This window comes from Phoxinus phoxinus (genome assembly GCF_949152265.1).
Source record: "Phoxinus phoxinus genome assembly, chromosome: 19".
Taxonomy (NCBI): Eukaryota; Metazoa; Chordata; class Actinopteri; order Cypriniformes; family Leuciscidae; genus Phoxinus; species Phoxinus phoxinus.
In genome coordinates, this window is record NC_136894.1 from 25435742 (window position 1) to 25458831 (window position 23090).

The 23090-nt window shown below is 38.6% G+C and overlaps 3 protein-coding genes and 1 long non-coding RNA gene across 7 annotated transcripts in view; 1 reads left to right on the top strand and 3 right to left on the bottom strand.

Annotated features, from left to right (window-relative positions):
• Positions 1 to 24: 24 nt before the first annotated feature.
• On the bottom strand, positions 25 to 5351 carry pygo2 (pygopus homolog 2). Of its 2 annotated transcripts, none has more exons than XM_079590667.1 (3): positions 4333 to 5351; positions 3171 to 3220; positions 25 to 2924 (listed from the first exon to the last, which is right to left on the bottom strand). In XM_079590667.1, the coding sequence occupies exons 1-3, from the start codon at positions 4376 to 4378 to the stop codon at positions 1290 to 1292; spliced, it is 1731 nt and encodes a 576-aa protein (XP_079446793.1). In that variant the 5' UTR covers positions 4379 to 5351; the 3' UTR covers positions 25 to 1289. The 2 variants fall into 2 exon arrangements, with proteins under 2 accessions (XP_079446793.1, XP_079446794.1); XM_079590668.1 differs by having other exon boundaries at positions 65 to 2924; positions 5065 to 5170.
• A 335-nt stretch (positions 5352 to 5686) lies between these two features.
• LOC306986900 lies at positions 5687 to 16284 on the top strand. Its single transcript, XR_013795046.1, has 3 exons — positions 5687 to 5849; positions 11912 to 11990; positions 16159 to 16284. It is a non-coding gene; the product is annotated as an uncharacterized lncRNA (long non-coding RNA).
• On the bottom strand, positions 15276 to 20785 carry s100s (S100 calcium binding protein S). Of its 3 annotated transcripts, none has more exons than XM_079590670.1 (4): positions 20595 to 20785; positions 18478 to 18533; positions 18046 to 18199; positions 15276 to 16333 (listed from the first exon to the last, which is right to left on the bottom strand). In XM_079590670.1, the coding sequence occupies exons 2-4, from the start codon at positions 18498 to 18500 to the stop codon at positions 16133 to 16135; spliced, it is 378 nt and encodes a 125-aa protein (XP_079446796.1). In that variant the 5' UTR covers positions 18501 to 18533; positions 20595 to 20785; the 3' UTR covers positions 15276 to 16132. The 3 variants fall into 3 exon arrangements, with proteins under 3 accessions (XP_079446796.1, XP_079446797.1, XP_079446798.1); XM_079590671.1 differs by having other exon boundaries at positions 18478 to 18530; positions 20595 to 20623; XM_079590672.1 differs by lacking the exon at positions 18478 to 18533 and having other exon boundaries at positions 15277 to 16333; positions 20595 to 20661.
• Positions 20786 to 20869: 84 nt separating this feature from the next.
• s100u (S100 calcium binding protein U) overlaps positions 20870 to 23090 on the bottom strand; it is a 10714-nt gene continuing 8493 nt past the window's right edge. Inside the window, exon 3 of the mRNA XM_079590669.1 lies at positions 20870 to 23090. This exon is cut by the window's right edge and continues 679 nt beyond it. The gene's annotated coding sequence lies outside the window, so the exon portion shown is untranslated.

The following is a 23090-nucleotide window of genomic DNA, read 5'->3' on the forward strand; positions in this document are numbered from 1 at the left end:
TAATTCCCTTCAGGAAGAAAAGCTGAAAATTAAAGAAAACAGATATGCTTAACTTCTTGACTTAGTTTAGAGGGTTTTCAACCCAAATTTAATAGAATAAAAGTCACAAAAAAGACTTGTAAAAAAACAATTCAGTTTACTTCTTTCAGTACAGAGCCAGAGCCCAGAACACCCCCCATATTACTGCACATCGCTGGCGAATGGAGGGCACCAGAGCAAGCACATTGAACAGCATACACACAGGTACATGAAGAGTAACAAATAAGAAAAAGGCAACTTGGACAGAAATGTAGAAATAAAACAAAAGAAATTCTCAGCGACAACATTTGATTTTGTTCTGTTATTTGGTCTACTTCATAGCCCAGGACGTGGCCTAATCGGAACAGTAAAAGTAACGATTAAAACAGTTCTGACGAAGTACTGCATTGGTTTACATGCAATCCAAAGACTACACTGATATGGTTATGGATTACCGCTATCGGCTATGCCACCAACCATCATTGTCCACTTTTGTGTCAAGAACATTTGAGTAGCTGACCATGAAGAGAAACAATCTAGAGTTTCATTGACAAAGAATCGCAGGACCCCAGTTTCTGTCGGATCGCCCATGTATTCAACAACGGACACAGTGAAATGTTGATTATTTACATGTCTTATATGTCTTTCAGGACGCTGCCGGTTTCCTTTGGATATACTGAAATGGAGATCACTGAGAGGAGAGGTTGTGTGGTGACCGTACGCTCTTGCCTTAATCAAAGCATTCTTAGCCAGACATGTCAAAATTTTGAGGTAGCAAGTTGGCATCAGTGCTTAGCAGATCAAGAAGTTGGATTTTGGAAAGAAAGAAAAAAAGATTGGACAGCTCTTTGGAGGCTGATCGTGTGTATAATCACACAAGACTAAAAGTTAAATTCTTGTACATACATATTAAAATTTGCTTTTCACTGTGGCCAGAATCAAGCTGCTTCTCCAAATTTGTCACCCAGTTGAAATGAAGACAATGAGAGGAACATCAATCAAATACAGCTGAATTTTGAAAATGTGTCATGATATTCTATATACAAACATTTCCAACATCTGGTACAATGCGTTTCATTCAAAGACATGGGCCCTGAAAGTGCTTATGAGGGCTGTGAAGAAACAAATGCAACTAGTAGCATCAGAGTCTCCTCTCCTCTGGTTCTCAGGTTTATTCTTCAATTCCATTTCACTTCCTCGCCGTGAAACACAAGACATGAAGCACCAAGAAATATATCCAACATCCCTCTTCCCCCTTCTTCCTCTCTCGCTTAGCCATCATTTGCAGCAACCAGCTGTCCCAGTCCTTGGCGCACATAAACCGCTTGAATCTCCTTTGTCTTGAGGCAAAAGTCACAGGCCCACACCGCAGCACTCTCCCTAGTTAGCAGCCCATATGCTGGCTCAGTTAGGCCCGTGCAGTCTCTATGGAACCATCGTTGGCAAGAGGCCTCACACAAGATGGCCTCTTGATCGTCATGTACTTCTGACAAGCAAAGGCCACAAGGGAACACCATGCCTCCACCTAGTTTTGGGGGACCGGAGCCTGGGCCAGCAGATGGTGGAGCGGGTCCACTGGGAAGTGGGGACTGGGTGTTGGGTGTAGAGTTGGAGTTGGATGGAGGATTGGGGTTGCTACCTGGGGTGTTCCCACCACTGCTGTTGTTAAGGTTGTTCTGGTTGGAGTTGGGTGGCTGGTTTGGCATTGGACCTCCAGAAGCGTTGTTCTGCTGGTTGTAGGATGCTGACCCTGGAGCGGAGTTTGGTGGCGTTGGTTGTTGCTGGTTGGATGGAGTGTTGGAGCCGGGACCACCAGTGGAATTGGGTGGAGGGTGTTGATTGGTTGGCGCTTGTTGAGGCTGGGGACCGTTAAGTGGGCCTGTGGGGGACGAGTTGGGATTGGGGGGTTGAGGCGCCGACTGGGGTTGTCCTGGAGTGTTGGGATTGGGTTGTGCAACATCTGGATGACCTGGGAAACCTCCTCCAGGCTGTGGTGGTCCAGGGGCTGGGGACGGACCAGGGGTGGCATTGTTGGACGGAGGACCGGAGGGGTTAAGGTTAGGTGGTTGCTGTTGAGAGGGAACAGGTGGACCACCACCTGGACCACCAAAGTTTTTTCCCTCATCACCAACAGGAGGACTTGATCCAGGGTACGGGCCATCTTGTGGGGGAGGAAACTGTCCTTGCTGAGGCATCCCAGGGTGTCCACCCACCATATTACCCCCACCACCTCCACCACCCATTCCCATCATGTTCATTCCACCTCCCATACCCCCCATAGGGTTCATAGGGCCGTGTGGAGGCCCGCGAGGGCCAGGACCACCAGGTAAGGGTGGGCTATTAAAGGGATGGCCACCTTGTCCATGTGGAGGCTGTTGCTGAGGCATCCCAAACCTTGGATGAGGTGGACCTCCTCCACCTCCTGGACCACCACCCATTCCTCCAGGTGACAGCATCGGGTTGAAGCCCTGTCCAGGGTGCATGGGAGGGCTGAAATTGGGTGGCATATTAAACTGGGATGGGCCTCCTGGTGGAAATCCCCCTCCACCACCTCCTCCGCCTCCACCTCCAAAGCCTGTCATGCCCCCAAATCCAAGAGGGTGATGTGGTCCAGCATTTGGTGTTGGTGGACCAAAAGGGGGTCGTCGACCAGGCTGTCCACCTCCAGGTCCTCCGGGGCCACCCATGAATCCCATACCTCCTCCCATTCGACCGGGAACGGGCCCACCGTAGCCACCTCCACCAGCCCCTGGGCTGGGCAGAAAAGCGGCACCACCCGGACCACCCCCTCCTCCAGATCTCGATGGCGGACCAAAGTCATCATCAAAAGGGTTAGAGGCCACCAGGTGATCAACCATTGGAGTAGGAGGGGGAGCAAACTCAGAGAGGTGGGAAAATGCCGCCCCCTAACAGGAAATACAAAGGGTGAAAATGAGTTGCTGACACTGACTTACTTATTGTCTTATATTGTATTGGATAAACATATTGTTAATATATTTCATGCACTGATAGTCATTAAACTCTATTCTTGTTAATATTCGGCTTGAGGAAGTCAGTCCAAGTGCACTAAAAGACTAGTACAGCAAATGTTACAACAAACTGAGGCTACAAAAAAAATAAAAAGCATTAAAACCAAATTTTCTAAAACTAACCTGAGCATTGGACTTCCTCTTCTTTTTCTCTGGGCTCTTCATCTGGGAACCTGTGGAGACAGAAATGGAAAAAGGGGAACGATAAACAAAAATGGGGAGGGATTAGCTGTTAGACCAAAACCAAAGTTCTGAGCTTTATCAAAAACATGCAAAAATCTTAAATTGTAATTTGTCAGGTGGTATTAAGAAGCAGGGACATTCTATATGTAATTTGTCATAGTGTCACACTGCTAACATTAACTGTGAAACTAGATCACTTTTGTCTTAAGTCTTTATTTCTATTATATTTTTGTGCAAAAACTAGAGACAACTTCAGTACCTCCAATAAACACACACTTCTTGAGAATCATTCACATCAAATCATAATAAAATGGATCATTAATGTGTATCCCATGTTATTAAACTTCATGACAAGAAATTAAAGATCAGAGATAGACTGATAATTGGTTTGACTGATATTTTTATAGACTATTCCGTAATATTGTGTTCGCTAAAACACAACACTTTTTGGTCAGTCTCTAAAGACCAGCAACCAACTACAGTATTCACAGGTAAAGTGTTGTTTTAAAAATAATTATCGAACAACACATACATACATTCTGAAGTGAAAAATAAATATGGAAATAAATTTGGACCATTTAGATCACACCAAAAAAAATGATATGGTAAAATTCATAACATTATATAAAAATATTTTAAAAGTTTGATTGTAGCCTGTATCAGAAAGCCGAAATAAAAAAGAATTTAAAAGAAATGTTTCTGCATAATCAGTTATCAGACACTTCTGTCAACCTGTCATTAAAATAATCAGTCAAAAAAAGGCAATATCGGTCTATCTCTATTGAAAACAACACTAAGACTGACGAACATTTAATTAAACAACCCTTATGAGATCCCAAACCCTGACCCCCGGTAAGAGGCTTGCTTTAGGGCAAATACGTAGGAAAAAAGAGTTGAATGCAATGCGTGTAAAAACTCAAACGAACACGCGTAGATAGACAAGTGATGCGAGGTTGACATAAAGCTACCCAAAGACAGATCCCCACGAAAACAAGGCCACCGAACATTCAGGCATGTGCGGACAGGGAAAAGGGAGATTTGCAGCCACAGCTGTGTGGATTCCCGCTCGGACACAGAGATGCGCTGATTGACAGTTTCCTACCTTTGCCTCGTTTTCCTTGACTCTGTCCCGCCTGCTGTCCCGCCATTAAAATGACTGTTGGTGCGGTGCCATGACACCGTTCATTTACAGAAATTAGTTTATTTGACGAAAAGCTCCTCGGGTCCAACGAGTATCACCCCGCAGCCCCAGGAATTGCGCGTGAATTGCTTAATTTTAAGTGTACCGACGGGCCAATGAGGTCAGGCACCTACTCAGCAACATGTCTGAAAGATGCATTCATGTTTTGAGTCGGATTTGTCATCTCTGAGCGTTTACATGTGTGCACCCTCAAATAACAATGCGATCTGGTAGAGCATCGCAGATATGTCTGAAAATGTTAATAAAACAAACAGTCGTGAAGAGAAGTGATTGGGATGGACTGAATGTGAACACACATCTGCCTGCCTGCAATGTGATCACATACAGATGTGTTTCTACCTGGATGGCTGTCTAAATGACATTTAGATACAAGCATACCAAGCTCTTCTCCCCATTTTAAAGCGCGTTAGATTCGAACGTGCAATGCGACTGTAAATGACGCATTAAGGGTTTGAATTTAATTCAAACGTGATTTGAATTCGCGTTCTAGCTATCGTTAGCCGTTTAGCCATCAGCAAGCAAGGTAAGGCGTTAAACGTTGCTCACACAGCTCATTCATATACACCTGACTGTTGCATCAAGACATGGATGTCAACCCGCATATGACAAACAATCAATGTCAAATAGACTTACGATTTAATATTTATCCCCAAACGCGAAATTGGCCATGTTAATTACGGCCTACTCGTTGCCGGACAAAGAGGGACAGCCGGAGTCGATTCGCGCAGGGCATGTGTGTAAAATAGGGGAGGCCGGGCTAAAACAAGTAAGCGATTTTCTCTAAATGTTCACGTTTACAGTGATGTTATATATTTATTTATCATGTAACTTAATACTGGGGACACTGTCTTGAGGTAAACATGATAAATGCCCTATAATGTTTCTAAAACTGCTCAAGATATTTATCATCGCCCCCGTGTAATACAAATTTTGGAGTGTGCGAGATCAGACCACCTTTGCTTTTGAGGCAGGGGGGGATTCTGTGGTGTGCATTTGGCGTTGAGTTCACTGCTGTTAGTGGTGTTGTAAAATAGTACAATTAGAAATTGTTTATGGTCTTATGCATAGAATTTTGGAGGAAATATACTCTGACAGTTTTATAAAAAAGAAAATGTTAATTCTCTGATTCAGTTATAGGCGCGTCTGAATGCTTATGGTTCCGCTGCATGAGTGGAGTTGTAGTTTTTAAACAGGATTCGGTTGCACTCAACGTGATTTTTAAAATTTTATTATTTATTGTTTATTTGACGACTAGATTAGGAAGCAAGCTGGAGAAGAGAAGGAATGCATCTTGGAAGTGCGGTTCAGACTCCTTGTTAGCAACAGCTGCTAATCCAAATCACACCAACACACTACAGCTACTGTTCACCCTGACAGACAGAATGCTTCTCCTGCTGTGGATCTCAGGAGACAGGCAGGTAATAAAACCATAACACTGGCTCTGCTGCCCTCTTGTTGTCGATTTAACACTGTACACCTTCAACCAAAACCCCTGAAACTTGTTTTCTTCACCTAAAGATGAGAGTTAGTCTAAAAGTTAGTCTCTGTGGTCCTCTAGTGGTTATACAAAGAACCAACACTGGACCACACTAAAGACAAATTCAGAGCTATTATTGCCACTCCATTTACTGTCTTGAAATATTTCTGCTTTGACTGATTGGATGATACTTTCACACTGCCCTAAAAATAGCACACTAGCTGGTACACCCGTGTAATACAATATATGCTAAGTGGTGCATTATAAATGAACTTAGCATGTCTTGTAAATTAAAAGTAAATTGATTTAACTCCAGTAATAAATTCACAAGCTTGTAATCCTGCATTATTCCACTATTTAGTTAGTTAGTTAGTTAGTTTGCTTGCTTCTTGCATGATGCGTCTTGCTTGCTTCTTGCATTTTGTATGTTTTAGACTTTGAAATTTTACAGGTTTGTTGTCTGATATTGAACCAATTAATGGCCTAAATATTGTTTGTTTTCTCCAGTAAAGCTTTGATGAGGAATCATTTTCGACATTTTATTTCTTCTTTTTCTTTATATGTTTTCATTTATGAAAACATCTGCCATAATTGTGTTGTCAGTTAAGGCCCGTTTACACCAAGGATGATAACTGTAACAATAACGACAAAGATATGATTGTAAAAAAAACGCTTTAAATGTCAACACCACAACTGCAGCATGCGCAAATGCAGAAAAATTGGGACAGAAAATCAAGAATATGTGATTTGTTCATTCTCTTTAACCTTTATTTAACTGACAACTGAGAAAAGATTTTCGCTGACCAACTTTAAGTGTATATTTTTGTAAATATAAACTAATTTTGATGGCTGCAACACACTCCAAAAAGTTGGGACAGGGGCATGTTTACTGTCACATCACCTTTCCTTTTAATTACACTTTTTAAATGTTTGAGGATATATAATTGTTGAAGTTTTGCAAGACAGCTGGTCATCATCGTCTGATTCTCCTTTTCATGATGGGCTATAGATTTTCAATAAGAGACAGATCAGGACTGCAGGCACTCAAGCACATCCACTTCAGTATAGAGTGTCTACGAAGCCACTCTGTTGTAGCACGTGCAGAACGAGGCCTGGCATTGTCTTGCTTTCCAGGAAAGATGTTGTCTTGATCCCATTAAATGTCTCTGCACTAATATCCCAATATACTCCACGTCAGTGATACCTTCACACACATGCAAGTCACCCATACCCTTTGCACTAATGCATTTTGTGTTACTATTACTACAATTCAATTTGCAATGCAGTCAATGATAGCATTTTCACTCTGGGAATATTCACACGGGACATTTGAAGTAATTGATAAGCCTCGGCACAACTATAGCTCTCCTTCTGAATGCCCAACAGATACTGCAGAAAAGTCGGTGTACTTTTAGTTGGTTTCCTGTACTTTATGTTGAAAGTAGAAAGTAGACACTCATAGTAAGGCCTACACCCATGGTTCTGTCATCAGGTTCATCAGCAAGCAGTTCTTCACCATCAAGAAAAACCGCAATGCTGCTTTCTCCAAATGGGTCTCCTGTAATCACCATAGTTGGTGTGAGGTTCTGTGGAGGCTGTTGGACGAGAGAGAAAAAATGGATAAGATAAAATTTCATTACAAAACCTTTACATTAATGAATGTTCTGCAAACAGTTATTGAAAGTGACTTAAAAATTAGGAACATCAAATACAACTGTAATTTTGCTAATATGCTGATTAGAATAAATGAATAAATAATATAGCCGCAGACAGCAATCATCAATTGCTCCCCAATGGAGAGACTGAAACCTCTCGGATTTCATCAAAAATATCTTCTATAACGAAGGTCTTATGGGTTTGGAACAACATGAAGGCTTGTTATTGATGACCGGATTTTCATTTTTGGCTGAACTATCCCTTAAGTGACAACTGTTTTCCAAAGAACTCCCGAGCCCATGTGACTGTAATTAACAGAGTGGCATGATGGTTTCTCATGCAGTGCGTCTGAGGCTCAAAGGTCACATTCAACAGAGGTCTTTTTGGAGTGTGTAGCAGCCATCCAAATCTAAATTTGTTTATATTTACAAAATACACTATAAGGGGTTGTATAATGCCCTTTTCATAAAATGTCAAATAAGTCTCTGATGTCCCCAGAGTGTGTATGTGAAGTTTTAGCTCTTTTTTTTCTTATAGCATGTTAAAATTTTTACTTTTTGAGGGGGAGCAAAAACGCACCATTTTTGTGTCTGTTCCTTTAAATGCAAATGAGCTGCTGCTCTCAAGAGCCCGTGTCCTTTGACCTCACACACACGCACTGGAAATGTCAAAAACTTTTAGCCTTTTTTGTTCAAACTGGAGTCAGACAATGATGGAGAGACTCAGGAAGAAGTGACAACATGTAGGACAGGACATTTCTGAATGGTTAGTTGATGAATTTATGTAGCCTAGCTAACGTTAATGTGTAGTTATCTTCTAGTCCTTGATTAGCATATTCTAATTTTGAATGTCGTGTAAGTTAGTCCCAGCCGTTGTAGTCCTTAAAAAGCAATTTCTGTAAAAGAAAATATCTATTTTTGCTTTGAACTTTGAGCATTGTAACTTTACAGATGTTGTTTATGCTCAAATAGCAACAATACACACTAACTAAAGTTAGAAAAGTGAAATCATAATCAACCACCAGTGGTCAGTGAAAACTGAAAATTCTTTCTTTGTACTTTCGTCAGTTAAATACAGGTTAAAGAGAATTAACAAATGACAGATTCTTGTTTTTTATTACATTTTACAAAATGTGCCAACTTTTGGGGCATTTAGGGTTGTATAACGATAACGGCACAGAGCAACGATATTGTTGGAATCATTTCAGAAATATTTTTTTCGCAGCTGATAAAAACATTGACAGCCAATCAGAATCCACCCTGCGTTAAAGAGCGACAGATGACTAAACTCATCTTGTGATTCGGGCATTGGTCTGCACCTTATTTTGTAACGTTATTTTCTACGAATGTTTAAGACGTCTGCTTCACCCGCTCTAGGTAATAACTAGTAGAATAATCAGTGTCTTTTTATAATTACGACAATACATAAACAAAATATGGTAAGAAATGCCAGTTTGCAATATCAAGCAGCATAACGAGATGTTTTGTACAGCTAAAAATCCAGACAAGATAGAAGACAAGAAGTCAGACAAAATAAGGTGGATAAGTTATCTTTATAGTTATCGTTCTTGGTATAAACAGGCCTTCACTTAATGATGAGCATTGCATTAAATCACACAATGCAAATTTAAGATGCAGTCCATCTCCAAAGGTGCACGGTCATCCACCCTTGATCATTAGTTATGAATCATTTCATTGACATCATCATGGTGCGTCTTTCCTTAACTCTCCTCATGAATGATTTCTGTATTCTCAGGCCCTTTTCAAGACCCATTAGTGTTAATTTTAGCCTTAGGATTGAGTTACTGTCTGCATTACCTTAAATCGAGATGAATTGTTAATCCAGGGCTGCTGTCATAGGCAGGTTGAGACCACAGTGAAGGTTAGGTGAAGGGGTGACAGAGGCGATGGGGTTAATGACTGTTTGCAGATCAGATATACACGAGTCTATACGGCCCCAAGGTTAAGGGTAGAATAGCAGAAATACGTGATAGCCGAAGGGAAACACGCTGCTAAAAACGGACGAAGTGTTGCCTCAGTATCATTTCACTGGTATTAGAGACACTTAACGTGCAGGGAAAAGGGGTGAATTGACACCAGCCCTCCCCCTTTCCTTTCGGTCGGTATGCTAAGATCCCTCTCTTTTTACCTTTCTTACTTCATCATCATGATAGCTGAGTCCGATAAGCAGTCTCTTGTGACGCCTGCAGTGATCCAATTCAAGAACAGAGCCATCCTCCAAGAGCATATTGCATGAGAGAGACAGAGACCAGCTGTTAAGGATAGGGCAAACACGTGAAAACGTGTAGTCGTATACAGAGTGTATACAGACAGTATGCAAAGTTGATGCCCCTATTAATGGAAATAACATAACATTTATTTCCGTCAAGAGGTGCATACATTTTTGGTCAAGATCTTGGATTGACAATGTAAGAGTCGAGCACTCTGTAAAGTCTCCTCCAGCACATCCCAAAGACTTTCGATTAATTTAAGGTCTGGACTTTAATTCATGTGTGAAAATGATTCTTCATGCTCCCTCCCAACCATTCTTACACAATTGAGCCTGAGTAATCTTGACATTATCATCCTGGAATATGACCATGATGTGTCTTTCTATGGTTGTGAAAATGTACACACTCAATCAATTAGGGGTACCTTTGCCAAACAATAACATGCTAGAAACATATTAATTACTGCAATATAATTATTATATATATATATATATATATATATATATATATATATATATATATATATATATATATACACTATAGTGCCAAAAGTTTTGGGACGTCTGCCTTTACATACACTTGAACTTTAATGACATCCCATTCTCAATCCGTAGGGTTTAATGGGAGTTTTGCCCTTTACAGCTGTAACAGCTTCAACTCTTCTGGGAAGGCTTTCCACAAGGTTTAGGAGTTCGTTTATGGGAATTTCTGACCATTCTTCTAGAAGCGTTCTTGGCCAGGACACTCCTGTAAAAGAGGCTTTAATCTCAGTGAGTCTTCTCTCCTGGTTAAATAAAATTTTAAAAGAAAGCACATTTGTGAGGTCAGACACTGATGTTGGACGAGAAGTCCTGGCTCGCTGTCTCCGCTCGAATTCATCCCAAAGGTGTTCTATCGGGTTGAGGTCAGGACTCTGTGCAGGCCAGTCAAGTTCCTCCACACCAAACTGCTTTGTGCACTGGTGCGCAGTCATGTTGGGACAGGAAGGGGGTCATACTTAAACTGTTCCCACAAAGTTAGTAGCATAAATTGTCCAAAATGTCTTGGTGTGCTGAATCATTCAGAGTTCCTTTCACTGGAACTAAGGGGTCAAGCCCAACCCCTCAAAAACAACCCCACACCATAATCCCCCCTCCACCAAATTTTACACTTGCCACATTGCAGTCGAGCAAATATCATTCTCCTGGCAACCACCAAACCCAGACAGACTCGTCCATTGGATTGCCGAACAGAGAAGCGTGATCATCACTCCAGAGAACACGTCTCCACTGCTCTAGACTCCAGTGGCGGCTGCTTTACACCACTGCATCCGACACTTTGCTTTGTGATGTAAGGCTTGAATGCAGCTGCTCGACCATGGAAACCCATTCCATGAAGCTCTCTACGCACTGTTCTTGAGCTAATCTGAAGGCCACACAAAGTTTGGAGGTCTGTAGCTATTGACTCTGCAGAAAGTTGGCTACTTTTGCCCACTGTGTGCCTCAGCATGCGCTGACCCCGCTCCGTGATTTTACGTGGCCTAACACTTCGTGGCTGAGTTGCTGTTGTTCCCAATTGCTTTCACTTTGTTATAATCCCACTAACAGTATAGTGAGGAAATTTCACCTATGGACTTATTGCACAGGTGACAACCCATCACGGTACCACGCTGGAATTCCTGAGAGCGACGCATTCTTTCACAAATGTTTGTAGAAGCGTCTGCATGCCTATAGGTGTTTGATTTTATACAACTGTGGCCATGGAAGTGATTGGAACACCTGAATTCAATGATTTGGAGGGGTGTCCCAATACTTTTGGCAATATAGTATATATATAATTGTATCTTATTTTTTATTATTTTTGAAATAGTAGTAGTAGCTTTTTACTATCCAGTATCAAAAAAGTATGAGGAAGTAATGGACATGCCATAGAGATGATGCTGGTGTTTGTAATCTATTATCTATAAACTAAATGTTACGTAATATTTACCCTAAAATGTCAAACATGTTCACAAAGGACTTTATGCTGAGCGAATCATTGCCTGTGAATGTGTGAGCATCCACTCTATTGTGTAAGAAGTTCATGTTTGTCATGTATGAACACTGATATGGACACTGCTGTTGTTATCGTGAGTACAGATCATCAGCGGGTGGACGTCTGTCGTGGGAGGGTCAGAAGCAGAGATGGAGACTGTGGTGAAGACATTCAGCGCGTGAGGTAAGCTGAGGTGTCAGTCAGGACTGGTCCAGACGGCCAGATAACGGTGACATGGAGCACTACAGTTACCTGCTGGACCAGGTCATGTGACACCACCACATCAAAGCTGCCACAACACCCTCAGCCATGCATGGCCAGAAGACTGTCACTATCCTGAACACTACAGTGTGGAGGAAGACAAATATAGACAAAATCACTAGATTTGCTTCATCTTTTTTATAAGAACATTTTAATGTGGCAATAAAGGAATTAATGAGATGAAACATTACACATATTAGCTGTCAAAAATATTATGTGGCTGTATATATATTAGGGCTGTCAAAAGATTAATCGCGATTAATCGCATCCAAAATAAAAGTTTGTGTTTGCATAATATATGTGTGTGTACTGTGTATAATTATTATATATTTTATATATAAATATAACCAATTTTTCTTACATTTTCTTAAACACAATCATGTATATACATGATTGTGTGTGTTTTTAAATATATGTATATATAAATAATTATACACAGTACACACACATATATTATGTAAACACAAACTTTTATTTTGGATGCGATTAATCGCGATTAATCTTTTAACGGCCCTAATATATATATATATATATATATATATATATATATATATATATAACTTTCTTTTTTAAAGAAATGAATGCTTTTATTCAGCAAGGACACATTAAATTGATCACAAGTGACAGTTAAGACATTTGTAATGTTAAAAAAAGATTTCTATTTCAAATAAAAGCAGTTCTTTTGAACTTTATTCATAAAAGAATCCTCAGAAAATGTATCACTGTTTCCACAAAAAATATTAAGGTGCTTTCATTGTTAATTATAAGAATTGTTTCTTGAAATCAGCATATTAGAATAATTTCTGAAGGATCACGTGACACTGAAGACTGGAGTAATGATGCTGAAAATTCAGCTTTGCCACCACAGGAATAAATTACATTTTAAAATATATTAAAATAGAAAAAAAAAATACTTAAAATTGTAATATTTCACAATATTACAAAAAAAAATGAAGCATTGATAAGATAAGAAACTTTTGGACAGTTCTATATAAAACATTTTTTTTATGGACGCAAAGATTAAGTTAGTAATTAGGTCAGTGAATAAGCTACAAAAGAGCTGCAACAATGGTGAAGAGAGCAAAAAAAGTTAAACATTTCTACACAATAGATAAATTTGCATACACGACATGCTTCCCGTATCAACCGCAGGTTTGTAAAAGCCATCCTGCGGATGATGTAATTGCCATTGCATGTGCAGGCATATCTGATTTAGATCTCAATGAATGACATGAGGTTATGCAGTGTGAGCTTTGTTCATCCTCATCTGAAGGCATCCCTGTAGAAAGCACACTATGTGACAAGAAGATTTGTTTCACTAGAGCAAAATGAATACAACAACATGCGATCAGTTGCTATGTAACATGAACCAGTAAATGCTTATATCACTGAAATGAAAGATACCATTCATAATTGATTCAACATGACTGTCTGGAATCAAGTGATGAGCTCTGAGCTAAACATTAATGTGCTTCTGGAAGTATGAATGCAGCATCACCACAGACATTGTGCAGTTCTGTTCTGTTCAAACACAACTGTTTGTTTCTGCTTACTTTTCTCTTACAGGCCTGAGTAAACATGGCTAGTAGTAGATCAGGTCGAACAGGTTGAGCCGGATGTGAGCAACAAGTCCAGGATGTGCTCAAGCAAGCACCTTTAAAGTATTTACACACATCTACCGGGAATCCCCACTCTTGTGGATTTATAATAAATATGTCAGACACATTAGTCAACCATTAAAGAAAGTTTTGTCTACTGCACTTCACTGGAGTAAACGCAGTTGACTTCAACATTTCTGCCTAAAAGGGACTCAAAGGTTAAAAAGTAGTTAATGCAAATGTGCTATTGTTCCTGGCGTGATCCGATTGTGCCGTTTGATGCACATTTGCTGGAACTGACAGAATGACTCATTTAACAATAGTCTTGTTCAGTTATAAAGACAACCGAATTAACATTAATAACATTAATTAACATTAAAAACATACAATTATGTCGAATAACTTGCTTTTATATGGTCATAAAGCAAATGTAATATATTAACGTTCATTTGTATTTGAAATCTAAAAAAGAAGAGAAATAAACAATAACAATTTGAAAAAAGTTAAGACTCTCTTAAAGGGTAACTGTTGCCCAAATTGAACCTAGGCTCTTTTTGTTTATCTACCTGAGTTACACTTTCGTGTAAAAGCATACGGTAATTAGAATGGAAACGCCACATTTAAGATTGACCGTATTTTCGTTTTAAGGCGGGCATGGGGCACTTCTATGATAGCATCCAAATCGCTATTTTTAAAACACTAAGAAGGCTCGACACAACATAAAACTGTACTCGGAAGTATCACCAGGGGCTCTACACATGAACTCCAGCATTAACTACATTGTTTGTGTACACAAAGTTTACTAAAAAGAAAGGTTTTGAGTAACTCACTGTAGCTGTTGTTCTTCCCGGCCGCCGGCATTTTGTCAGTCAAAAACAGTCGATCTATATCACTGAATCGTTTTATTATTATTATATGAGGATCCTTTTTCAAATACAAGGTCAATATTGATTTTCACTAACGACAAAACAACTAATTATCCGTGAATTTATATGGAACTAAGCTTTAGGAGCTTTCCTTATCTCCTCCCTGTTACGTTGCATTCGGAGATCGACTACTTTTGACTGACAAAATCCCAGCCACTGGAAACACTAACTGATAATGTGAGTCGTACAAAACCTTTCTTTTTTGTCAACTTTGTGTACACAAACAATGAATTAAATGCTCAAGTTCATGTGTAGAGCCCCTGGTGATACTTCGAGTACAGTTTTATGTTGTGTCGAGCCTTCTTAGTGTTTTAAAAACAGCGATTTTGATGCTATCTTAGGAGTGCCCCATGCACTCCCATTCAAAAGGCATTTTGACCTAAAACGAAAATACGGTCAAAGTTGATAACGTTACTCGGGTAGATAAACAAAAAGAGCCTAGGTTGAATTTTGGCAACAGTAATCTGACCAACTAGCAATAGGGCTAATGAGTCTTACTTTTCGGATTTAAATTAGACCAATATACCTTTTTATGTAACTGACTTTAAAAAAAAATATGAACAATTAGATGACTAACTTTTAAGACTATAGTCGAAGCAGTTTATGCAAGCGGCCACTGCTCTAGTAAACTAAAATATACTAATCAGAGAAATATGGAATCAATAATCATAACAGAAAACAATTTGTTACATCCAATATGATAAATGTTTATAAAAAAAAATAAGAATCACAGGACAAAAAAAAACATGAGACGAATGCATGGAGGTCAGTTGCACGTTTATTATAATTAAGAAGATACATATTGATTATTAAATAAAAATAGGCTAAAAAATAGATAGACAAACCAAGTTCACATCTTCAACACTGAATTATTAGATTCATAGATCATGAACACTGTTCAGAATTTATGGTAACCATGAAGTAGATGAAATATTGCTTGCTGTCAACAGTAAAGGGTATTTATAATTGCATCATCATGTAAGATGTAAGTATAAATCCCTCAACATCTGTTTGTCAAGTCACAGTTCAGAATTATTAAAAATGAGCATTCATAACTGTCCATAACACACTATTTCCAATCCCATTCTCTCTTAACAGGCTTTGACACTTACAAGTAAGTAGCCACTGATTGCACTCGTAATACACTTTGCCGCTATATCTTCATCCAAAAACAGACTCTATATAGCCATATATAATGTCTGTGGTCATGTGTTCTCATATGAAACAGAAGGCACCCATCCTGAAAGATATTTAAACGCCTTACTCAAGAACTTCTCATTAGCTAGAAAGAAAATAGTTGCACTGATGTGTGTTTCTGTCAAACCCCCAAGTCTTTGCCTTTGGGGTTTGTCAGTTTTGCTTTAAAAGTATATTAACAGCTTGTGTTGAATTATAAAAGCCGAGAAATCTCCCCCAGGAACTAGGTTTGTCGGTCCCGATTAAAGAAATGGATGAAACTTGTGCACTCTCTTGTTCTCAACCATGCAACCTACTAATACTTCTCTCTGTTTTCTCTCTCTGTTTTTGAAGCATTTGCTCATTACTCTTTCTTTTCCTCTGTTGAAGCCGCATCGTCCTTGCCATCGGCCTTTTTGGGCGCCGGGCTGTCCAGAAAGAAGTCGTTGCAGGCCACGGTCAGCGCCCCCATGAGGATGATGAACTCGGTGAAGTCCACCTCGCCATCGTTATTGGAATCCAGGTCATTCATCACTCGTTCCACCGCATCTTTATCTTGAGCATTCTGTGGGAAGACAAAAAGAAAGTTTAAAGTGAGTATCAAAACACTATAAAAAAAACGTCTGTAAGATTAGGGCTACATGATGTATACATGGATACATGACTTGTTAGTTATGTAATCTATTAGATTCATTTTTAGGTGGTGTAATTTGACTACTTTTGGATTACTTTTATATTACTTTTGACCAAACTTGTTTGTCACATAGAATTGAATAGGAATATTTTGTACCATATTGAAATGAAAATACAAAGAGAACGCAAATATATTCCATTCTTTATCAACAACATGAAGTCCATTAAACATTGCATTACGTCAGGGTTTCCCAAATTAGGGTTCGTGAAGGAACTGCTGGGTTGATGAAAAGCTAATAAATAATTGAATCATAAAAATTTTAAATAAAAAATAACAATTACTGAAATATATATATATATATATATATATATATATATATATATATATATATATATATATATATATATATATATATATATATATATATAGATCATTAACCAACATTAATGTGAATTATATGTAAAAATGAATCAATAAAAAAGTTACTGTAATCTCATTACGAGCATTTTAAAACATAATATAATCTAATTGCAAGTACTTTTTTGGAATCTCATGTAATCCAGATTACATGTAATCAGTTACTATCCATTACTGGGCCCTATGTACTGTTTATATTAAGAGGTTTTTCACTCGTTTTTTAGAATTAGAATTAAAGGGTTAAATTAAATGTTGGTAAATTCAACGATTAATGTCCTGTTACGTTTTTTTCATAAAGTATATATAAATGTGCTAAATATGTATAAAAGTGAAATCCAAATGGGGCGTCAGTTACAATATGTGGTGATAATTTCATTTTGAAACGCGGAAAACTCTTTAAGTTGAGTAGAAATTATTATGGCAAAGGTGTGAGGAACTCTGGGAATGTTAATGACAGGGAATGTATACTTCAGTCGAAAGAGCCAGAAGCTGAATCACGTACAGTACATGTTTGCATGAGACATAATTGCAGGGTCACTGAATCTGTATGAAGTTATCATATGGGCGTTTCTGTAACTTGCAGTAAATGCAAATCTGAGCTTGTGTAACAGGTTGTGTCACATTCGTTTTAGTATAGGTAATTAAAGTAATCTGTTCTGCAGAAGTTGTGAAGAATTAATGTGGAAAGATTTTAATTGTGTGTGTGTGTGTGTGTGTGTGTGTGTGTGTGTGTGTGTGTGTGTGTGTGTGTGTGTGTGTGTGTGTGTGTGTGTGTGTGTGTGTGTGTGTGTGTGTGTGTGTGTGTGTGTGTGTGTTTGTTTGTGTGTTTGTTTGTGTGTGTGAAAAAAATAAAAAATATCTAATATATTTTTGAAGAAGTCAATACTAAATTGAAGTCAAAACTAAATCAAAATTGATTGATTTACTATTTAATTTCTTGATACATGTTCATTGACTTATTGTTTACAATGAATTGGTGCAAAATAATCCAGACAAATTTCTTTTTTGTCTTTGTAACTTTTTCAACCTCTCCCTTCCAAACCCATGCTTCCATTCTGATTTGGAACACCCACTTTGCATGATCCAATCAAATCCTGAAGGATAAAATCAAGCCCTGCCCTCTTTTTTTGGTTAATATCTCATTTGTTTTTTGGCTTTGATATTTGCCAGTATATGAAAGTAAAATAAGATGCAAAAGTTTTGTAATTATGCATAATTCTTCTCACCCCGAGATAATTTCCCAGCTCCTCCGTCAGAAGTTCCCTCAGTTCCCCTCGGCTGAGCGTGTATTTGTCTCCTTCCTTCCCGGAATACTTGTGAAAAGTCTTGATGAGCATCTGCATGGCGCTTTCCAAGTTGGAGCTTGGTTCTTTGGACATGCTGCAAGGTGGTTAAAAAGGTCAAAGGTTAGATACAACGACATGACGCGCCCTTCGCTAGACCCTGCTGCATGTACGGTCACATGACTAGCATGGGCGGAGCTTTGGCTCAATCAATGCTGGCACAAACACACGTTTTGGACTATGGGTTAAAACAATGTTCTCTCAATCATTTGTTTGAGATAATATCCTTACTGTTTTGGGGGGGGGTTTATTTGATTTAGAGGAAAATTTGAGGTTCTGATTAGGGGTTTGTCACTCAAAAAGCAACATTCTTACACATCACACTTTGAGCGTGGCATCTTGGATCTTCTCTCTCCGGGTTCAGCAAGCTACTGCGCATGTAGAAACAGACACAGTCATTGATGAGGTGCAACAGAAGACGAGAAAGAGCATGAACAGCATTTGGCAAAAGTACTGATGGAAGGCTGAACGTTTTGCTTCAGTGATATGGCTGCATTCTGGTTTTCTAGAAACCAACTTAACATGTCATTTTCATGTCACGGATACACAGAGAGGTAACGTTAGACCTCTAAGTACTGTTGTTCTGAAGTTTTGGCACTTTATGAGAGACATACACCGTTAAAAATACAGGTTCTTTAATGGCATCGATGGTTCCCCATGAAATCCTATTACATCCATGAATCGTACAATAGCACAGAAGTGGAAAAAGGTTATTTTAATTATTAAAATGTTCTTTTAAGAAATAATGGTGAATTTAAGAACTTTGGGGAACCAAAAATGTTTCTTCTATTGGTGTCACTTAAGAGTATAGGTGCATTTAGATGTACATCAAAATCATGATTAGTTAAATTGTTCTAGTATTCTGTCTTGAACACTCATTAGTTGTATGTGAACGCTTGCCTGCTCACAGCTAAATCATCTGTTGCTCATGTAACAGGGGCCGCATCTCTCAAATGGAAACCACAAGTGAAACATAAAACTGTCAAAATGAAGATAAAACTACTGGCAAGTTCCCCAGGGAAGCTTCTTCCAAGTAATCCGAGGCTCTCGTGAAGACGCAAACGCACACAATACGCACCTGAAACTGTCCTAAAGCAAATCCATTAGTTAATTTTGAGGATAGAGGCCAAAGATAAGTGGAAGAAAGAGTTCTGTAGACTATTATCATGAGAACCAAAATAAACAGTGTAAAATGAAGAAGAAAGGATAAGACAGTATTAGATGATTACTGAAATGACTAATTACTAATGGATTAAGATCAATTCAATGGTAAAATGCATTATTGTTGTCCCATTTCTTACGTGTTCTGTACTAAATCGCAGCATAATTGAATTGAGACTTTAGATTACTCTTGAGCTCATTCTTTGAAGTTCTACACCGTCTAATTTAACTAATTAGTTAAGCTAAGAGAGTGCCTAATTAGGAAGCTCAAATGGCAACATGCGTATTTGGAACAAATACTATTGAACTCTACAGCTCTCAGGTACTAACTAAAACTGAGAACCATTGTTCGTGAAATGGACACTAACTAGAAAGGTCAGAATGGTTTTAATGTCCCGCAAAGCCATTAAAACTGGAAGCTTTTTAGGACAAATCGGCTATAAGGCAACAGAAGATAGAACATAATACAATTGGAAAAAATTAAGCTAAAAGGTGAAATGATGGCACTTTTTTTTTTTTGTAGGACATGAAGGAAACAATAAGCGCATCCTCATTAGCCGTATCAGAATAGAACGGACACGGTGAGGCCATGACAACCAAGATGAGAAAGGTAACGTAACACCAACTGACCTAGTGACACTAAGGAAACTGACCGTTCTTTGACATGTAAAGAAGAAGAGATTAATTTATTTACACAAGAACAAATGCTTTTTTAATCTAAATCTAACTCATTTGATGAAAAGGGACATTTACATTAATCGAAATCAATGGCATAACCATATAGTAAGGATTGCCATGCATAGTGAATACAGGTAAAGTGGGACACTTTAATTCTTGGATTATATTTGTATTTGGATATATATTAAAATGTACATTTTGGAAAGTATTTCACTTTACCTGTATTCGTGCGGCACTAGTCCTACGATAGATAGATAGATAGATTGATAGATAGATAGATAGATAGATAGATAGATAGATAGATAGATAGATAGATAGATAGATAGATAGATAGATAGATAGATAGATAGATCAGTGTAAAAATAAACAGGCAATTGTTCAAATAAAATTCTAATTGACTTTAACTTAGTTTAACTCTCACTTTGAAGACTAGACATTCATGGTTATATCTATGAGAAGATCTTCACAGTAGTAGCACTGAGCTATGAACATATTTGAATAAGACTAGCAGAAAAGTAGATAATCCAACCCGGAAGAGCATTAATTATGTGAGAGAAAGGAGTCCTTTCTCTTGTCTGAGCTGTCTGTCTTACCTGAATGCCTACGGAGAGCTTCCTTTGTCTGTAATGAAGTGCAGGAGATAGTGATAGACAGCCGGAGAGCTGAGGAACAGATGAGGGGAGAGAGAGAACCTCTGGGGTTTAAATATCACTCACTCTGCCCCCTCCTTTCTCAAGAGCATCTCCCGCATCTTCAGTTTCGGCACCCCTCCCATACTCTCTTCCTTTAGTTCACCTGCCAATATAAGGGCCATTTGACCCCGTCATGCCAGTTGACTCGACACAAGAAGACTCTGCAGGCCAGTGGAGTTTGCATTACAGTCCTTTATTGTTGAGTAGCTGGAGATGGTCAATCATACAGCATAGAAAATGAAGTATGTGGTCAGTTGAGGAGTATTGAGCAGGTACACTTGATGAAAAACTCATGCATTTGTTCAAAAGACAGAGTTTTGTGTAGGTAGAGCTGGTAACTACTTCAGTTTGACTGACAACATCAAGCTTGAAGTTCAATTTTACAGTATGCACAACATGGTCAAAACGTGAGTGACGTTATAATGCTAATGAGGCCTAGCAACACCAGACACGACTGATTTGGAGTCGGACACACCAAAGTAAACAGGCGGTTTTAGATGGCCAGGATATACATGACAGCATGAGATAAACGAGAGCTCATTAGCATGATCTAAATGAGCCCTTTTTAGGCAGCGTTGGATTTCTCACTGATGTAGGCTATACATATCTGTATAATGCATAATGTAGTATCTATAATGTATTATGTAAGCTGCTTTAATGGCTATATAGTGAAAGTACCTCTGCATTTGTCTCTTCTTCTTCCATGTTATTGCTTTTATAAATGTCTCATGACTTTACACTAGATGCGATATCAAAATTCATTGAATCATTGATAATTAGTGAAAAATTCAAGGAACAGTAAGATAAGGTTCCTCATCAGGCCTTTGTCACATGGGTTATCTAGCACACGACTAACATGACCGTCAATACATGATGGGATACAACATTAATATTTGTAATGTCACTAATCAATATATTATTAGCTAGGTTGAATCCATCTTTTTAAAAAGGATTTTTCTTGGTTATACGAATATTAAGGGAACGTTCCATTTTATAATTTTTCATACATTGGAAAGTTACTTTTAAATGTTCTCTAAACATTCTGAAACAATTAGAAACACATCAAACATGTTTGACCAATGTCCAGCTAAAACGTTTCAGGGGGAAATAAAGTTCCATGAATGATAATGTTTTTGTTTTCTCAACGTTTTAAGAACATTATTAAAGACCAGACAACTTTCTGTTCTATTAACTTTACTGGAATAATGTTCAAAACTTTAACACAACCTTGCCAGAATGTTAACCAAAGTTCTGAGAATGTTCCATGTTATCTGGGTATCTAGCTATGTGCTAAACATATGCTAACATGCTAGTTGTGATCATATCACAAGTATTAAATGTGTTTAAAAGTGCAAAATATAAGTGAAACTGGTTAATTATTATGTTAATATAGTCTTTAAGAGATTTCAAGACATTTAATCTTTGCAAAGCTGTTTAGTAAAAGCCATATCCCGACTTTAGAGACCAACACATAACAAAAAAAACTAAAGGAAAACACCTAAATATGTGGAGGCGAATATAGTTAAAATAAAGTTAGAGAGAATGAATGCCTATGTGAACGAGTGATTACCGAAGTGCGATTCTTATGCACTTAATAGATAATACTTATCTTATTAACTGTCTTCAGGGGTCTAACCTTAGTGAACCAATACTGTGGGATGACTTGGGGCTCCTGCAGGGCCACAAGGGTCCCCTGGTGTGGATTCCATCCCAAAGGCTTTTAATTATTGAGCGTCAGCTATCATAAGCACACTAAGCATCTGATATTCCAGCTCTTGAGATGAAGTGCTAAGATGGACAGCATGTGAAAGTCATCTAATGGAGGATGTCAGAGAGTTAGATCCAAGTACACAAGCCAGAAAGCATGCCATAAAACGACATTATTCAAAAGCAAATCTGTTTATTCTCATGCAAACAAGGCCCGGAAATGTGAACAACATAGTATGTGGACTGCATAGTGTTCCCATGTGCGCCACAAACGCAAGTCCCACATTTGAATGGCGACGGAATAGGTTAAATTCCTGCAGAAGGGCATTTCATCAAACAAAAGCGAGGTGAAAAAGTGCTATTTTTACACTTCTGCAACACTGGAAAATACATAGTACATTTACGACTAGCACCGAAGTCGACTGAGAAAGTGGCACAAACATAATGGATACTTAATAATGCCTAAATGTAAGCTATAAAACCGATGTCTGTTCTTCATTCACGGATGTTTTGTGGAGATATTGGAGAGGGGACACAGTGGTTGCAGTACCCTTACAACAAATCTGGCTCAAACAAAAGGACATAATAATCAGTTATTGCACCCCTTTGGCCATTTGTCACATTTGCGGCTGTCGACACACACACACACACACACACACACACACACACACACACACACACACACACACA

What these genes read in the sequence shown, in the direction of transcription:
- pygo2 (XM_079590667.1), bottom strand. Translation starts at nt 4,378, where the DNA reads ATGGCGGGACAGCAGGCGGGACAGAGTCAAGGAAAACGAGGCAAAG. An exon ending in TCAAGGAAAACGAGGCAAAG is followed by an intron (nt 3,221 to 4,332) that starts GTAGGAAACTGT and finishes CTGTCTCCACAG; the next exon opens with GTTCCCAGATGAAGAGCCCA. An exon ending in AGAGGAAGTCCAATGCTCAG is followed by an intron (nt 2,925 to 3,170) that starts GTTAGTTTTAGA and finishes ATTTCCTGTTAG; the next exon opens with GGGGCGGCATTTTCCCACCT.
- s100s (XM_079590670.1), bottom strand. Translation starts at nt 18,500, where the DNA reads ATGCCACGCTCAAAGTGTGATGT. An exon ending in CCACGCTCAAAGTGTGATGT is followed by an intron (nt 18,200 to 18,477) that starts GTAAGAATGTTG and finishes ACCACCTTGCAG; the next exon opens with CATGTCCAAAGAACCAAGCT. An exon ending in AGCTGGGAAATTATCTCGGG is followed by an intron (nt 16,334 to 18,045) that starts GTGAGAAGAATT and finishes GTCTTCCCACAG; the next exon opens with AATGCTCAAGATAAAGATGC.